Below are 19,856 nucleotides of genomic sequence, written 5' to 3'. Positions count from 1 at the left end.
GCCAATCTTTAACCTGTGGTCGATAGATGGCATCAATGGCTACATTTTCTTCTTGGACGGCCATGCCCTCAGATGTCTGTGCCAGAAGTTATTCGAGGAACCAAGTTCCTTACCCTGTTTGAGAAAATGTAAATTTTTTCTCATTTTTGCACCAACTTTTGCCTATAACTCGGTCGGTATCCAACGGATCGCCAATCTTTAACTTGTGGTCGATAGATGGCACCAATGGCTACATTTTCTTCTTGAACGGCCATACCGTCAGATGTCTGTGCCAGAAGTTATTCAGGGAACCAAGTTCCTTACCCTGTTTTTGAACAATTTAGCAAAATTGAAAAATGTGATATATTTTAATGGGAATTTGTTGCAATATGTTTCTTTTCACTCAAATAATGCTTTAAACTAAAAAAAGAATATAACATCGAAAAAAAAATTTCAAAAAAATTTCAACTCGAAAATTTCATAAGGCTTACCCCTTACGTTTTTTTTTGAGAAATTTTGCAAAAAAAATTAAATTGTTTTATTTTAATCCCAATTGGTTGCAATGAGTTTCTTTTCACTCAAATAATGGTTGAAATAAAAAAAATAGTGAAAAATAATAAAAAAATCAAAAAATTCAAAAAAATGAAAATTTACTAAGGGTCATTTTTGCACCAATTTTTGCCTATAACTCGGTCGGTATCCAACGGATCGCCAATCTTTAACCTGTGGTCGATAGATGGCATCAATGGCTACATTTTCTTCTTGGACGGCCATGCCCTCAGATGTCTGTGCCAGAAGTTATTCGAGGAACCAAGTTCCTTACCCTGTTTGAGCAAATGTAACATTTTCCTCATTTTTGCACCAACTTTTGCCTATAACTCGGTCGGTATCCAACGGATCGCCAATCTTTAACTTGTGGTCGATAGATGGCACCAATTGCTACATTTTCTTCTTGGACGGCCATACCGTCAGATGTCTGTGCCAGAAGTTATTCAGGGAACCAAGTTCCTTACCCTGTTTTTGAACAATTTAGCAAAATTGAAAAATGTGATATATTTTAATGGGAATTTGTTGCAATATGTTTCTTTTCACTCAAATAATGCTTTAAACTAAAAAAAGAATAAAACATCGAAAAAAAAATTTCAAAAAAATTTCAACTCGAAAATTTCATAAGGCTTACCCCTTACGTTTTTTTTGAGAAATTTTGCAAAAAAATTAAATTGTTTTACTTTAATCCCAGTTGGATGCAATGAGTTTCTTTTCACTCAAATAATGGTTGAAATAAAAAAAAAGAGTGAAAAATAATGAAAAAATCAAAAAATTCAAAAAAATGAAAATTTACTAAGGGTCATTTTTGCACCAAATTTTGCCTATAACTCGGTCGGTATCCAACGGATCGCCAATCTTTAACCTGTGGTCGATAGATGGCATCAATGGCTACATTTTCTTCTTGGACGGCCATGCCCTCAGATGTCTGTGCCAGAAGTTATTCGAGGAACCAAGTTCCTTACCCTGTTTGAGAAAATGTAAATTTTTTCTCATTTTTGCACCAACTTTTGCCTATAACTCGGTCGGTATCCAACGGATCGCCAATCTTTAACCTATGGTCGATAGATGGCATCAATGGCTACATTTTCTTCTTGGACGGCCATGCCCTCAGATGTCTGTGCCAGAAGTTATTCGAGGAACCAAGTTCCTTACCCTGTTTGAGAAAATGTAAATTTTTTCTCATTTTTGCACCAACTTTTGCCTATAACTCGGTCGGTATCCAACGGATCGCCAATCTTTAACTTGTGGTCGATAGATGGCACCAATGGCTACATTTTCTTCTTGAACGGCCATACCGTCAGATGTCTGTGCCAGAAGTTATTCAGGGAACCAAGTTCCTTACCCTGTTTTTGAACAATTTAGCAAAATTGAAAAATGTGATATATTTTAATGGGAATTTGTTGCAATATGTTTCTTTTCACTCAAATAATGCTTTAAACTAAAAAAAGAATATAACATCGAAAAAAAAATTTCAAAAAAATTTCAACTCGAAAATTTCATAAGGCTTACCCCTTACGTTTTTTTTGAGAAATTTTGCAAAAAAATTAAATTGTTTTACTTTAATCCCAATTGGTTGCAATGAGTTTCTTTTCACTCAAATAATGGTTGAAATAAAAAAAAAGAGTGAAAAATAATGAAAAAATCAAAAAATTCAAAAAAATAAAAATTTACTAAGGGTCATTTTTGCACCAAGTTTTGCCTATAACTCGGTCGGTATCCAACGGATCGCCAATCTTTAACCTGTGGTCGATAGATGGCACCAATGGCTACATTTTCTTCTTCGACAGCCATGCTCTCAGGTGTCCGTGCCGGAAGTTATCCGAGGAACCAAGTTCCTTACCCTGTTTGAGAAAATGTAAATTTTTTCTCATTTTTGCACCAACTTTTGCCTATAACTCGGTCGGTATCCAACGGATCGCCAATCTTTAACTTGTGGTCGATAGATGGCACCAATGGCTACATTTTCTTCTTGAACGGCCATACCGTCAGATGTCTGTGCCAGAAGTTATTCAGGGAACCAAGTTCCTTACCCTGTTTTTGAACAATTTAGCAAAATTGAAAAATGTGATATATTTTAATGGGAATTTGTTGCAATATGTTTCTTTTCACTCAAATAATGCTTTAAACTAAAAAAAGAATATAACATCGAAAAAAAAATTTCAAAAAAATTTCAACTCGAAAATTTCATAAGGCTTACCCCTTACGTTTTTTTTGAGAAATTTTGCAAAAAAATTAAATTGTTTTACTTTAATCCCAGTTGGATGCAATGAGTTTCTTTTCACTCAAATAATGGTTGAAATAAAAAAAAAGAGTGAAAAATAATGAAAAAATCAAAAAATTCAAAAAAATGAAAATTTACTAAGGGTCATTTTTGCACCAAATTTTGCCTATAACTCGGTCGGTATCCAACGGATCGCCAATCTTTAACCTGTGGTCGATAGATGGCATCAATGGCTACATTTTCTTCTTGGACGGCCATGCCCTCAGATGTCTGTGCCAGAAGTTATTCGAGGAACCAAGTTCCTTACCCTGTTTGAGAAAATGTAAATTTTTTCTCATTTTTGCACCAACTTTTGCCTATAACTCGGTCGGTATCCAACGGATCGCCAATCTTTAACCTATGGTCGATAGATGGCATCAATGGCTACATTTTCTTCTTGGACGGCCATGCCCTCAGATGTCTGTGCCAGAAGTTATTCGAGGAACCAAGTTCCTTACCCTGTTTGAGAAAATGTAAATTTTTTCTCATTTTTGCACCAACTTTTGCCTATAACTCGGTCGGTATCCAACGGATCGCCAATCTTTAACTTGTGGTCGATAGATGGCACCAATGGCTACATTTTCTTCTTGAACGGCCATACCGTCAGATGTCTGTGCCAGAAGTTATTCAGGGAACCAAGTTCCTTACCCTGTTTTTGAACAATTTAGCAAAATTGAAAAATGTGATATATTTTAATGGGAATTTGTTGCAATATGTTTCTTTTCACTCAAATAATGCTTTAAACTAAAAAAAGAATATAACATCGAAAAAAAAATTTCAAAAAAATTTCAACTCGAAAATTTCATAAGGCTTACCCCTTACGTTTTTTTTGAGAAATTTTGCAAAAAAATAAAATTGTTTTACTTTAATCCCAATTGGTTGCAATGAGTTTCTTTTCACTCAAATAATGGTTGAAATAAAAAAAAAGAGTGAAAAATAATGAAAAAATCAAAAAATTCAAAAAAATAAAAATTTACTAAGGGTCATTTTTGCACCAAGTTTTGCCTATAACTCGGTCGGTATCCAACGGATCGCCAATCTTTAACCTGTGGTCGATAGATGGCACCAATGGCTACATTTTCTTCTTCGACAGCCATGCTCTCAGGTGTCCGTGCCGGAAGTTATCCGAGGAACCAAGTTCCATACCCTGTTTGAGAAAACGTAAAATTTTCCTCATTTTTGCACCAAGTTTTGCCTATAACTCGGTCGGTATCCAACGGATCGCCAATCTTTAACCTGTGGTCGATAGATGGCATCAATGGCTACATTTTCTTCTTGGACGGCCATACCGTCAGATGTCTGTGCCAGAAGTTATTCGAGGAACCAAGTTCCTTACCCTGTTTGAGAAAATGTAACATTTTCCTCATTTTTGCACCAACTTTTGCCTATAACTCGGTCGGTATCCAACGGATCGCCAATCTTTAACCTGTGGTCGATAGATGGCATCAATGGCTACATTTTCTTCTTGGACGACCATGCCCTCAGATGTCTGTGTCGGAAGTTATTCCAGGAACCAAGTTCCATACCCTGTTTGAGAAAACGTAAAATTTTATTAATTGATTTATTTTAATGCAAAATTGTTGCAATAAGTTTCTTTCCACTCAAATAATGTTTTAAATTAAAAAAGAATAAAAATAAAAAAAATATTTGCCAAACTCTCCGTAGGGGCCGCTCTGGGATTTGTCGTCACACAATTTATCAAACCGTAATAAGAAGAAAAACATCAAATCATCATATGTATAAAACCAACGATAAAGCGTCCTCAAATCTGATTGTCATTGCCTAAACTTGTTAGACGCTTTAATTAAAATTCAGTTAAGTATGATGACGACAAATTTAACGTGGTTGATAGAAATATAAATTGATTTGTATGGCGACAGATGTACGATCATGTTTTACATGATTTGATAGAGCACCTTCATACAGCGCCATTCTTGTCGTTCGTCGTATACAACAAAACGTAGAGCAGCGCAGGAGAGCATCCTACAAAGGAAGTAACACTTCATTGAAACTTTTCATACATTATTGCAAGGAAATCTTTCATTCAATATTTCAAGGAGATATTTCACATTTAAACCTCTAATATGTATAGCATTTTCATCTGGGTGCAAAGTGACAGTTGAAAATCTGTCGGCTGTCATTTTTTCCGTTGTAAGATAATGAATTAAAAATAAATTTAAAGAAATGAAAAATTATCTTTCGGCATGTTCAACATAAAATATTCAAAAACAAGAAAAAAACACCTTAGTAGTATGTTGGTAATACGAGATTTCATTTTGTTCGTATCTCAATCTTACATATTAACAACACAATGTATTAATCTTTCAAATTATCATGGATGATGGTGACTAATGTGATTGTAATGTTAAATTACTTTAAATCTACCTAACAATAAAATCTAGTAACAAATTAAACACTTTTTTTCAAGCCATTAAACAAATGTTAGTAAGAAAAGGAATTCTAACAGCTAACTGTGTAGTAGGTACTTATGATATTGTTGCAATTCCAGCTGATGATGGTGTTGCTGATACTCCAGCCACTGCTGGTGTTTCTGCATCCTTTACTTTCCTTCGTCCACGTCGGAACTGTTCTTCGATCTCCTGCAAGGTACGGTTCTTCGTCTCGGGCAGTATTACATACAGCAGCAGTGTCCCAAGCAATGAAATGATACCGTACACCAGAAACGTTCCATTAATTCCCACTGTCCCGAACAGTGTTGGGCCAGTTTTAATCACCGCAAAGAAGCAAACGAAATTAAACGATGAAGTTAACCCGGAACCAAGTCCGCGGGTGGCGACGGGAAAGATTTCGCCCGTCATACACCAGGGCAGTGGAAACAGTCCAATGCCAACGAACACGATGTAGCTGATGAGAAAGACCAACGACAGCCAGGAGTAGTTCCGGTACAGTGGGATGCTCGTTTGGAAGTAGAGAAAGATCGACAGCCCAATCAACGATACGGTCGTACCGACACCGCTTGCCATCGCCAGTGGACGACGGCCCACGGAACGGAGCAGAATACACGCGACCAGTGACGTCACGACACGTACCAAATCCACGATCAACATGGCCAGATACTCGTTCAAACTGTCGCTCCCGATCGTAGTCTTCATGAGCGCGATCGAGTAGAACGCGACGATGTTAACGCCCGAAAATTGCATCGTAGCAAAGAACACGAGCAGCGTTGCGAGTGGCATCAGGAATTCCCTCCGCCGGTACGGTGACTTGGCCCGATTCACACTGGAAGATTCCGTCTGTGTTTCCGCGCTTTTATCGTTACCCTCGTCCTTTTCCATTCGCGCAACCATCGCATCAAACTCTTGTCGGCTGGCCGGATCGAACCCACGCAACCAACGGAACGATGTTTCCGCCTCGGAACGGGCACCCCGTGCAAGCAACCATGCTGGACTTTCCGGTGATACCAGCATCAGCAGATAGGCAACGATCATGAACAGCGAGCACAGCAATGCGGCCGTTTGCCATCGGAAGAACGTACCGAACAGATGGGCCAGTAGTATGCCGCTCGACACAGCAAACGTTACACCTGCGAGCAGAATGCCACGGTAGCGAGGATCACTCGTTTCCGCTATGTAGACCGAGGCAGGAGGTCCCACCAACCCGCAGCTTAGTCCGGTGATGAAGCGTCCGGCAAGAATCTGTGGATAGCTGCCGGCCATCGACAGTACACACCAGCCGACGGCAAACGATATGTTGAGCAGCAGGTGAGCTGACTTCCGACCGCAGCGTTCCATCAGCAAACCACCCAATATGCAACCGACTGCCATCGGTAAGGGTGCCATTGAAGCGATCCAAGATGCTTGATCTTCGCTGATGGATAGTTTGCTGCCCGGCTGCTGAAGCTGTGGTAGTAAAATGGCAGAAAATCCATTCGTCATGCCGGCTGCTGCACTGCTAATGATAGGACCGGATGCTGCCAGTACCTATTGCGAAGAGAGAAGGAATTGTTAGTGTAACATTCTCATCTTTTTTAACACATAAACTTCCATTTAGTGACTATTGCGCTCAACAAAAAATTGCTCGTCCACTTCCACTATTGAATGTTCTGGTCTGAAGTCGGCCATAAATAACGCACTATTTGCACACTTACCTGACGCGCCAGCGGAGAAAAGCGTTTAACAACATTGCTCTCGATGAAGGCGTCATCAGTCGCCGGTGGCTTCTTGATAATCATCTTGATATGGGGAGCGTAATGAACGTCTAGCCAGCGAAAACTGTATGCCTAGTTCTGAAGATAATTGTAAAATGAAGAAAGGAACGTAAATAGTAAGTAGTAAACAGCTGGAAAGTATGAGCGATAAGAACCGAGGTGGGATTAGTCATATGAATATGTCTGACCCACATTGATAAGGTTTGCATATTTGAACGCAAACAGCGACCACGAAGTCAATGACTGTAAAAGACGTTAGTTAAGGGAAGATTGAATTATAACGTAATGCAAAAATTGTGTATTTTGTACTGCATCCCTTCCTGTCGTAACAAAACGTAACGCTGGAAGTGTTATAAAAACTTTAATTTCTACAGCTTTAAGTTGAATTTTTGTATTGGCACGTGTATTGGTACACAAATGTTTCCACAGGCCAAAGAGCATCTGTTGCCAGTCTGTTAAGTGTTTAAAATAATGAATTCACAATTAGAATCCAACACAACCAAAACGCAACCGGTATGGAAATCCCCCCAGGCAAGTGATGTCAAAACTCATTTGCCTAATATTCATTTCACGGACGGCATTTCCGTCAAAGTGCAATGTTTAAAGCATCGCTACTTTGGAACACCAGTCGAAAATGGGTTTCCTATCATTAGACAGACCATTTACGAAACAAGCGTACGTCGAAGATAATCTGCTTCTTCTTTAACAATTCAAATTCTGCGAAGCAAAAATAATTAATTTTAATAACAAGAAAGGAAAAGTTAAACAGTTATTGAAGATGGCTTAGATACAACAAATGTATAAATAATATAGAAAATCATTTCCGCAAACAAAAGTCGCATATTTATAGCAGCAATATCCTCTCCATTCCACATCATTTCACACAGCGAAATAAATGCTTCTCGCTCACGTATCTGCAATATTCCGCACACAAAAAACAGCCCCCAAAAAAACAACAATAAACTCAACTCAATCACGTAGCGATCGCGATCGTGCATCCACGAATAATTCCGGTTCGTCGTCCAACGTAACACCGAAATCGCTGCGCTCTTAAAGGGTAAAATGAGGTCACCAGAAGCAGCATTGGGTGCCGAAAAACGTGCATCAGCAAACGAAAATAAAAGGTGCTTTCTCTCTTTCTTTTCCCGCTTGTCTTGTTAGCTCAACACGGACTTGCGTGTTGCGTCGCTATAGCAACAGCTCGGATTATGCTTACCGGTATGTTTTGTTAAAGGCCACTAGATTCTTAACTTGCAATGAAAAAAAAATACGCTGCAGCATCAGCTGTCGACCGTTGACACCGTTGCACGCGGATATCTTACTCTTGCCTTTCACGCACACGCACTGTACACTTGGGATGCATTTTTATTTCTTTACTACAATCGCAATCCTTGAAGGTTAGCGCAATAATTATACTTGTTCCATGCGTAACAGAACTGGTCCGATGCTCTCTTTTCGTTGTTTATAATAATTTCCGGCACGGGGTCACTTTTTGGCCACGGACGAACCAACCACACTACGCCAGACACCTTCAGCTGGCTGTTGCAAGACACCACTTCACCGTTCCGCAATCAGCGAGGAACTGCGGACGAGATTGCCGACCAAGTGCACCATACACATTTCTGTTATTATGTTACTGTTTGGTCAACAATGGCGGATGTTTGTTAAGTAACTTCGTGCATACACACACACGCATTCACACACACACATACACACCTAAAGCTTGTGCATCAATGGTGTGGATTTTGTGTAGATACTTGTGGTCACTTCAAGCGTATTCAAATCAACACCCCATTGAGCGAATGCTTTTTTAAGCTGTTTATTAAAATTTTCTTATTCTTCTCCCCTTTGATTTTCGCACCATAATTATTCGTTTATTTACATATAAAATTGTGTATTGTAAAATATTATGTGCACTGTAGTACTGGAAGTTTCTGACGGCACATTGTTCACTTCACTTTTTCGCTTACAAAAACACGGCACGACGCACCGATGCCGATCTGCTCACCTTTCGCGATCGCGCAACAATGAGCTGACCGTTCGGCGTAAACCGCAGTCATATACGCGTGAGCAGCGATCATGCTCTTGCGATGCGTTATCACTGCAAACAACTCTCTCGCCGTTGCAGCATACGTACGCCATGCTTAGTTTCTCACCACGGTGAACCTCACGATTCACTTTCTCAAGCAGCTTGGCGTTTGTTGGCACGTTTTGATGCGTGATCTTTTTTTATATGACTGCCGAAAAAATGGCACAACACTTTCGATGCGGCTTAAGCGAGGGACGGCCTTTTTTTGTTTTACTATCCCATCCCATCTGTCGGGATGGATAGAAATGGTTAGAAAAAATTATCGGCCATTGATCGCTACTTGATCGTTTGGATCGGTAAAAGTGAACATTAGCAGTGATTACTTAATCAATCTACCGTACCACCGGATGCATGCAAAGAACGCGTGTGAAGCGACCCGGTTTATTTAGCAGCGAGGTCGTGAGTGATAAGTATGAACTGACCTTTATGATTTTTTTAAATGCATTGTAGTGTTAATGATTACATTAGTTCATGATAAAACTGTTATGCTACTCGTAAACAAGATTTAAAAATCCAGAAGCAACTTTTGGAAAATATGTTTGTAGCATTATTCAGCTTAACTGTACATTTATAACATCTAAACATACGCTTTTCCGGTATGGAAACCAGTTCTATGGCCTCAATTCTATGACTTATGCTAATCGAAAGTACAAACTTTCATTATTGATTTAATGTGATACGAATTAACCACGAGGTGGAATCGCACACATCCTCAACGAAGTATGGGCTCGTGGTAGAAAAGTGTTAATGCTCAATAAACATAAATAATTCGATATGTTTACACCCACATTGCTTAACATTAGCAAAGAAAAAAAATAGATACACGCGCAATGAACGCAAATCAGGAAACTGAACGGCCAAAAAACCCACAGGTGGTGACGTTCCTTTCATTCCTTCTGCAACCACGCGCAGCTCCAGCATTTCGCCAATCTTCTTATTTATTTTAGCAAATAAATATCTGTCCTACCTTCATAACAGGAGATTTATTGCTAATCGATTTTACGCCGGGGGCGATTTTTCCGAACCGGCTACTCCGCATAACGATGATAGCAGTAACAATTAGCACTTGTTTCTTACACGTTACGGAATGTTTTTTTAACTGCTACATGAATGTGAAGCATACACTAAAAAAGACCAGTTTGAAGTGATTTTTGAATATTTCATAACACTTTTTTGTTAGAAAACTACGGTCAAATTATTAATGTAATCGAACGCATTTTATTATACCAATTCATACATCAGGAAACTGGAAATAAAAAGCCAAAAACGTACAACATACGCGGGTAATATAGGGGTTGAAAAAAATAAGCTTAACATAAAACAATAGAATCTAAAAAGCTTCGTAAAAATTGTGACCAAATAAATAATATCATTCGCCCATAGTTGATGAAATCATGCTACAGAATTTTGAATGAAAGATTTCAAAATATTTCATGAAATATTTCACACATACAGTTCACATTTTGTGTACAAGATCGTACCGCTTGCGTTATCTAACTTTTTCTTAAAATTATCTCTATATTTTGTGTAATTGTAACTTAGCAGAAGGAAATTTTTATATCCATAAAACACATTTTTTTTAAATGATAAACGTTTGCAACAACTTTAGTTTGTATTTAGTTTCCATAGTTTGAGCCTCGTCTTCTAAGAACGAATCGTCAAGGGTGTTTGCATAATTAATATTTTTAATAAAATTCAATCATTGAATTATCTGTTTTATTTTCTTTAATGAATTTCCCTGAATCGTTACAAAATGGAAAAACCAACTTCAGATTTAGTTTCATAAAGCAAATCCTTATTGGTCCTATGTTCTGCACACTTATTCCATCCAACCAGCCATTCAATTACTGAACTAAAGATTAGTGAACGAAAGCCAATCCATAAGACTCGGAAATAAAATACTCAACTAGAATATTAGAGCAGGAAAATAGCATTAGTAGACTGACCACACCTCATTCATCTGCTTGCTCTCCTGTCTACAAACTGCATGAACATAACCTTACATTTTCAACCTGTCGATAGAATGCGCAGACCGAGAAGCTTTTATGAACGAAGGCAACAAAAAAAAAGAAATACAGAACAACAACAATACGAAAAAAGCCTCTACTCACCAAAACCCGCACCCTTTGCCCTAACCGCGATTGCAGTAGAAAGTATGATTATTTTATTAAATCAATACCATTATGCGGTTATGGCGAGGTAACTCGGCATGATTCGACCAACGAGCTGGACGGTACGACCCACCAGGAACAGACCCAATGCTTTTCAGTTGTCTCCCTGCCAGTATAACCCGTACAGCACCGAACGGTGGATGCCTTTTGTGGAGCTTGCTAATTGTCTGTAATGTTGCCTAATGATGTACTTCATGGAAATAGACGCCAAAAAAAAAAGATTACACACATATTCTCAATAAACACAATTCGATCATAGAAAGGGAGGAGAACAAGCTATCAATACGGTAAATTGGGTATCTATGACGTGACAAAAATTGCTTCACTTATATTTCACACAGCATTTACATGAATAAATAGAACTGAACTGAATGCAGGTTTTGCAAAAAATGGGGGTAAATATATAAAACAAAATTTCAATTTTTCTTTCATTATTTTTCCGTTATACTAACATGCTTAAACTAAATATCATTCAATATAATTCTACTTTTTCGTTTATCAAATAACCACAGCTAAACATTGAACACTCGTACATAGATTAGTTTTTTACTAAATGATTGAGAAAATTTCCACAATTTCGTGCTCTCAATCGGTAGGAACAATGAGAAACCTTTACACAGCACCTCATTACATGAAACAGGAGGTAGGATCAGGGTAGGATCAGAGTATCGATAGGTAAGTCACCGCGTTCCAGAATATAAAATGGCTAATGAACTTTGAATCGTTATTTCACGTGCACCGGTGTACCGAGCAAAAAAATTACACCCCACGCAAGGAAACGCTTCCCCATGCCAGGATCGCTGGCAACCCTGGCAAGTACCAACCCATCCATCCATCTAACCGGCGGTTTCACTCTGATCGATAGCTGATGTTTCGTTCACCGCCAATCCCCCTTACATTGGAACTACATACGCCACGGCAAATCATTTGCCGCCCCCAGGTTGGTGTGTTTTTGGCGTATTTGGAACTAGTTCGCCTTCATTTCTGTATCGCGTCTCGTGGCAACAAACCGCCCAACGATATGAAATTACAATGCAGTATGACTTGCCTGCCTAAGGAATATGTGTGTGTTTGAGCAAGTTGTGAAGGATAGGTGCCGGCTAACGTGCGACCCCGTGGGGGAAAATTACACGACTCACGCGTGGCAGCGTGATTCGGGAAACAAACAGGATGCTTTCCCATTTCCCCCAACCCTCCTTCCTCTCGCACTCCCACATCCCCTTGCCGAACCGAAGCGCGATTAGATTTTCCACCCATGGCGCCATTGTTGAGGGTCCTCGCTACGATACGGGACCACCGTAAGTGTGACCCAAGGCGCACCAAACAACTATACCATCGGACAACACCCCGGAGGAGGGTGCGTGTTTGTTGGTAAAGTGTTATGTAAAGTTTTCATCGATTGTACCGCACCACCCCGGTTCCGTCCACGTTGTAAGAACACTTCCCTTTCATCCCTGTGCATGTGATTTTTTCCCGGGGCACAATTAGCCACACCGATCTATCTATCCCCACCGGTGTGACTTATACCAACTAACACGAATGTTAAAATTTTCAAGAAATCATCAGCTCGCATGCTAAAATATGTAATGCACGATCAGAAGCTTGATCGGGAAAAACAGAACCAGGCGACGAATTAAAAACAGCTTACAGTAGTATCCAGTCAATTACAGTCATTATTAGTGTAAAGTTTGAAAATTTAGATAAAAGAAATTTGTGTCAATTTTTCTTTTACTTTCAAGTAACAAGTTTTGAGCCATACTGATTTGTTTCTATTTTTTATTTAGAAAAAATGTTCATTGTTGATCTAAATATAGTTATATTTAGGATTCAAGCAAGTACTGAACAGGAATTGACAGTTTGATGTAAGGTAGAATTCGTTCTATGTAAATAACTGCCTAAGAATATGTCTATCGATCGGATCGTAGCGAAGAACCCACGATGTTGTCAACACCTAATGGGCTGTGGATGTATCCTTTACTACAGTGAAGTCAATGAGTTCTTCGAAGTGAAGATATGGCTTTACGAAAAAAAGTACATCGAAAAGCATTTCTCAAGACTTCGCTTAGCTGGGAATGTTATTAGACCGTATACCAAACAACTTAGCGAGTAAAGTTTTGTTGACAACGTTCAGATGAACATTGGTGGAGAGATGGAGTAAGGCTACTGTTGTATCCCTTAGAAATGCCAAGATTAAGGATTAGAATCAGGAATAGAATTAAATAATTAAGCAATCGTAAGAATCTTGCATGGAAATTCAAAACCACGAACCCTTAATTAAATATCTCCTAGTTTTGTGACAGTGGAATACAATCTATTAATTTATTCATTTAATAATATTCCGATAGAAAAACTCACAAAACTCTACCTTAATCTCAACAACGGCCACTGTAATTATTCTCTTCTTCTAAATATAATTGATATATAACTCTATATAACGATTACCTAATTATAGTCATAAACCACCAAATTTAAATTACATTTCGGCGGTGTTAAATATAGCTCAACAATGCCTGAAACATGCTTATTGTATAGCCAAACATTTCCAGCATACATACATAAACAATCATTACCATCTCGGCAATCAAATGTGTACAAACAGCATAATAATTTCCCTCACTTTTCGATTCTTAACAAACGATAACGAGTAGCTTCGAGAGCTTGCCAGGATCTTTGAAACATTTCATTTCAATGTGTTGGCCCTTTTTCACCTGCTTTTTTTTCTTTTCACTCCAATTTTGCCTCCAAGTTCGTTCACTTTCTGTTGACCGTTCCATTCGTAAGCTTATGTACCAAACTAACCCTAGGCTGGCGTTCTACAACTTCCTTTTTCCAAACATATAGGCTCCGAGTTTTCCTCAAGACGCCATTTACTATTCCGAAAGCCCTAAAACACAGGCAGCCCTCTTACACTAGCAAACAAAAAAAAGGACCTAAATCAGTACCAAGCACCACCGGCAGGAATGTTTTGGGGTCGTTTTATATGCTAATCCATCGCTGTCTCAAGTATGGAAAAGAAGCTCAAAAAAAGCCCCTCACCAAAAACGAAGAAAACCTGAAACAAAAAACCCGACCCATGTACATGCCGTGCCGTGATTGGGATTCATAAAATTTTTGGTCAACCAATGACCGGACCGGTTCTAAAACAGACCGGAAGATGGGGAAGAGAAAAAGGCACAACAAAAAGAGGTGGCCTACCACCTCCACCCAACCTAAAAAAAAAACAAAATTCCACCGTGTGTCGAATGTTTGCAACATAAATTCGCCATATTTATGCTCGCAAATAAATCACATCCAGCGTCACCTTTATATTTCTCCTTATCGTTACCGAACCGTTGTACTTGCGTTTGTTGCTAATGTTTTAACTGTAACAAAAGCAAAAATATATATAATTATTTCACAATTCAAAAGCTAACTTTGTCCACACCCGTCATTCTTTAATTAATCACTTATGCAATCGTACATAAATCATCATACACCAAGTAATATAAAAGAGAAAATCATTTTATGAACACACTTTCGAATAACTGAATTAATGGGGCAGTTTGATGAACTGGGTTTTGGACGACCGAGGCTCATTATTCTTCGCTGTGTAGCTTTCGCTGGAATAGGACCGTATTTGCTAGAACATCAGCGAGCTTTACCACTATCAGTATAAAAAAAATACCAACGCCTCGTACCGTCATCGTTTTGATTAATTTGTTCCCGTGCCAGTCACGTCATGTCACAGTTCCTGCCAGCGCTCTGTACCAACCATCTCTGCATCGAAAGGATTCTAGAAACCTTTCATCCTCTTAGTAGCAGACAAAAGGCAAGGAAGGGAGTAATAGCATATAGAGAATAGCAACAGCAAACGAAATACGAACACTCCCCTTTGGCCATCATAAACGGGAGTAACCGTGAGCGCTTTCTTCTGCTCGCAATGTGATGCTTTTTTGACGAATAGGATTTTTTTTCCTCCTGTCCCAATCATTTGTCCAGTCGTTTTCCTCCATATGCCGGAGCACAAACCGGATCGATTCCGTTGAGTTTGACCGGCAATAAAACAAACATTAAACCGAACACGAACGAATGGCTTCATTAATTCCGAATTTACATAACGGAAAAAACGCGGACCACAATGAACCTTTCCCCCGGCAGTCCCGGCAGTGTCATGAAATTATTATAAGAACCTCTAACGGTGACCTCTGACGTCGCTATTTCTGCGTGGTCCTAAGTATCTTTACCGGCTTTGGTCGAGGTATTTTTTGGTCATTATTTGACCGCTTTTTTCCGTTGCTGTTGCTCTTTTGGATTAAATATAACAAAATATATAACATATATAACATAGAACTTAACTTAAAATGGATATAACAAAACTTAAAATGGTTATTACTCTAAGTAGAATCAACATACAGGGTGTTCCAAATGTTAGTATATCAAACTCGACTTTCAAAACAAACACAAAAGTTGAAAGCTCAACTGCTTTACTTCGTTATCATGTGCCACACTTGTCATATCAAGTGCTGCGATCATATTGTATTACCCTTGGTCATTTGGTTATTATGTTCTAATATGTTATCTATTATTTAATAAATATTTTCTATCTCTTTCAATTCTCCATACAAATTATAAAATTTATCATTTTTCCTCTTGTTCTTCTCTTTAATTCTCAAAACTCCATAATTAAATCTTTTCTCTTTTTTTAACATCTGCTTAAATTTTGCATTAATTTCTGCTAACCGTTTCCGTCAAAGGTAACATTTCTCACACCTTCCTCATAAGTACAATTCACTATTAATAATTATTTTTCGCTTCCCTCCACCCAGAAAACCTAAACAATTGTGAATCGCCATTGCGCAACCATTTGCCAAAAGTAAAGGAAACTGCCACCATTTCGCTTCTTATCATTATAGCAAGTACAGGGCCACGAGGGAGAGGAAAAAATATTCAACGACAACGCCTTGCAACGGGTCAAATGTTCGACACTAGCGGTCGCTTTTACTTTCCTCCAGCCAGAAACCCGGTTGTACCTATTAGCTTTGGATTTATTTATGCTAATTTGTACGAATTGAATAAAATGTAGCTAGAAGCACAATGAAAGCTCAGCAAGCAATATTGTTTTAACTGTACCATTGTACCAGTCTGTGACAAAAACTAGTTCGAGTTCGAGGATGGAAAATATTATTGCATTGCATTTATGAGGGACCAGGTGAAACCATCTTCAGAAACGGTTCGTCGAACTGGGAAATGAAAATAATCTCAAAGAATACTTTACACCTTACGTTATTTAAAAAAAAAAGAAATTTAATAAAAAAATATAAATGTCAGAAAAAAACAAAAGAAGGGAAGAAACATAAAAAATCATTGCTAGCGTTGTATCGGAACGTTACAACGTTACCATTCTACCAACGGTCAAAACTCTTCAAAATTCTTATGTTTTTCATTACATTTTTCTACGAACGGAAGCTCAAGGGAAACCACCGAAGCGCGTAGAAAATTAACTGCAACGCCTTATTTTAGTTTCAACTTCGCCCTTATGCCATCAGAACGTTTTCTTCTGAAGTTTTATTTTATGGACCTGTACGATTGAAAGCCGTTGAATTTAATTTCAACCACGACGCAAACGCATGATCCTTTGTGTAGAAGCCAAAAGTTTGATGTTTTAGCTTAAGCTTAACCACATTATAATTACACAGTTTTGGACTTACCAATTTTACTTACATCACTATACTTTAAGATTTTTTTTCTATAAAGGCTATCATGTACATACTAACGACAATATTCTACTCAAATAGATGTCTTAATTTTAATAATTTCCTATTTTTTAACACTTGAACTTTAATGAGCTTAAATGTATGGCTTGATTCCCGAATAAGATGCATTAGACTGTAATAAACTTTTTTCTTTCTTTCTACATCCTTTATCTGCCACATGCACCCAGACGTGCGTAATTTATTTTATCTCTTTTAATCCACTTCTCCACATTCACAAAGTATAATCTTCTACCGTGGTTTGCACCTTGCGCCGTTTGCCAACGGTTGCGAATGCACCTGACGGCAAACCCCGGCAGTCCATCGTCCTCCAAAACGGCCCTTGCAGTTGACCGACCGACCGACGACAAACGTTGCGTCGTGCAGCAGGCACTTTGTTGCGCCGTTTCGCACAAGGGATCACTTACGCAACGGAGCGGAACGAAGATACGATCGTACAGAGCAACACAAAAGCAAACAAGCAACACGGTGAAGGTTGGGACAGGTTGTCGAAAGTCATTGGAAGCATGGTTTTTTTATATTTCTTCTTAAAGACACTCTCAAGTGTCTGCCAAGATGCGGAAAGGATGTTTAAAGCGAAGGACAGATTGACCGTTGAACGGCACGCGTTTCGATCAACCAACAGCTGATCAGGAGCTCAGGTTTTATTCCTTTGCTTCCTTGGCTCAGATGGCAGATGTTTTTTGGAAGGAAAAGTCACTTTAAAATTAGCAATCTGATCATAATAATTGTTTGAAATTGTTTCACTATATGTTGACTTACAACATTTAGAAGCAATTCACTTGTAATTAGCTTTGACAGATATTTTATTCCTTATTATTAACTCTTATTAGTATATTCTTATAACTCTTATAACTATTAACTAGAAATTTCCCATTTTTTATTGAGATCTTTCATGTTTGTGGTTTTTTAATAATTTAAAACTCCTTTCTTTCCCTAGCAAGAAGCTTCCAAGAAATTGGTCCTTTTAAATAAGTTCTGTTTTTGGTTTCTTTCTCACATTCTTCCAAAGAGGGTCTTTCGTCAATTTAAACACTAATCAACAGGTACCATTCCGATTCCAGTACCAGTGTATAAACGGTTAAAAAGCGAACCTTAACCATTCTTCATGCGGACATGATCAGTAGAAAGCAACCTGCTAGAACGAATGCAACAGTAAAACAAAACCAACCAAAAAGATCAACGGCCAACGGCTCTGCCAACGGTCACGTCGGTTCAAATGCCGCCACATGGTCGTTCCGCGTGACGGCACCGCGTTGGGCGCACAGGTTGATATGCGCACGCTCGCACCGGCTCGAAATGCGCAAACGAAACAACTTCGGGGCGGAAGTATCCCCGTGTGGGATTAAATAAGGATACAATCGGGTCACCCCTGCTCGACGTCAAGAGTCACTTGTTACGCACCAAACACAACAGCTGGCTTTAATTATCCTTGTTTTTTTCACAGACCTCACAGTGTCCCGTTTGCATATGAAATTCTCACACATTAACCACATACGAACAGACACGTTTCACCTTCCTGCAGAAACCGAACACAGCGTCATGTGGGCACCCTTGTCCAGAAATGTCCTGCCGTATCTCGTCGTTCCAGCACGTTTGATTTCGATTTAATTTTTATTCAAAGTGCACAAAATAGTGTCACTGAGGGGTGAGATCATGAGGGTGACCTTAAATGTAGGCGCAAAGGAATTCCAGCACGGTAGAAGTAGATTATTTTGGTGTCGCTACTGTCTTGTCCAAGACACTTGGTATTTAATGGAATGGAAATTGTGTGAGAACATTTTTTTCTTAGCGAATTGACGTAGGACTGTCAAGAGTACAGCGATGCATCGATCTGCTAAGATCATTTTAGGCACTTTAAATATAATCGAAGAAGGGTGACTTATACATCAGAATTGTTTATTTGTTTCCCAAGTTTCCCTTATTTTGAAATAAATGATTAATAAGGCATCTGGACAAAAAACAAATGAAATCAGAAAAGGTAACCAGCTATTTGGGTCTTCTTTTAGAGAAGGAAACTGAAGTGTTAGACATGAACTAAAACATAAACTAAGTTGATTTATTTCTTGAGAAGTATGATAAATATCTGATAAATTCAAACAATGCATTGTGTTATGCCAGACGTATTCGTTCTCAATTTTTATTAATAATTTTGTAATGAGTTTTGCGATCAACTGACTAGCCCAATATATAGCTGATATCTCCTTAGCACAGTGAAATTTTCTGAGGGAGCCTTGTACTATTCTACAACCGCAAGACAAAGTACCAACTCAACACCTACATAACGCCGCACGGGTTTAATAAATTTAAGCTTTCCTGGGTTGTTATGTGGGATGAATTACAATGGAACTAGCTTCCAACAATACCTAGATCGCGCATATAAGACCCCCAAAAAAAACCTGTGTTCTCGATATTTCGTTTCCCACCTGAACTGGGAGCTAAATCCACCGGCATTTATCGATCGACAACGAACTTCCCGTAGAAGAACTTATTTCCTTTTCCCCACCGAACACACACTCACAAAGTCTTCGATTGTAATGAAGAGGAAAAAAAGCCACGGTTCATCCAACACGACCGAACCGATTGTGGTCGTCGTGGCCCAAACATGCTACCGGATGTACCTCGCAACCCTCAACCGCAACATCCTTCTACCAATTCTTCCCCCTACCAAACGTGTGGATCGAATTTTCTTCCATCGAACCAACGGTTCGCAAAATGGAGGGAAAAAATCCTACATGCTTGAGACTCATTCCCCCGTTCGAAAGAAGAGAAAAATGGGAATCCACGAAAGGTCGAAGCTTTCACTGTAATTTGCCACTACATAAGACCTGACTGGTGGCTTGAGACCACCAGGTTCTGACCCGAGTCTCTAATCTGGCAGGACAATCAA

The 19,856-nt window shown here is 38.8% G+C and overlaps 1 protein-coding gene across 2 annotated transcripts; it reads right to left on the bottom strand.

Annotated features, from left to right (window-relative positions):
• Nucleotides 1-4,754: 4,754 nt before the first annotated feature.
• LOC125770586 (facilitated trehalose transporter Tret1-like) lies at nucleotides 4,755-9,005 on the bottom strand. Of its 2 annotated transcripts, XM_049440340.1 has the most exons (3): nucleotides 8,173-9,005; nucleotides 6,897-7,034; nucleotides 4,755-6,729 (listed from the first exon to the last, which is right to left on the bottom strand). In XM_049440340.1, exons 2-3 carry the CDS (start codon nucleotides 6,978-6,980, stop codon nucleotides 5,275-5,277), a joined length of 1,539 nt encoding a protein of 512 aa, XP_049296297.1. In that variant the 5' UTR covers nucleotides 6,981-7,034; nucleotides 8,173-9,005; the 3' UTR covers nucleotides 4,755-5,274. The 2 variants fall into 2 exon arrangements, with proteins under 2 accessions (XP_049296297.1, XP_049296298.1); XM_049440341.1 differs by lacking the exon at nucleotides 8,173-9,005 and having other exon boundaries at nucleotides 6,897-7,681.
• Between the last annotated feature and the right edge of the window lie 10,851 nt (nucleotides 9,006-19,856).

Source organism: Anopheles funestus, chromosome 3RL (assembly GCF_943734845.2).
Source record: "Anopheles funestus chromosome 3RL, idAnoFuneDA-416_04, whole genome shotgun sequence".
NCBI lineage: Eukaryota > Metazoa > Arthropoda > Insecta > Diptera > Culicidae > Anopheles > Anopheles funestus.
This window is presented reverse-complemented; position numbering and strand designations above follow the sequence as displayed.

Bases quoted from the DNA above. Each gene is read 5' to 3' on its own strand.
- LOC125770586 (XM_049440340.1), bottom strand. From the start codon at position 6,980: ATGATTATCAAGAAGCCACCGGCGACTGATGACGCCTTCATCGAGAGC. The intron at 6,730-6,896 runs GTAAGTGTGCAA...TCTTCGCAATAG, and splicing joins TTTCTCCGCTGGCGCGTCAG to GTACTGGCAGCATCCGGTCC.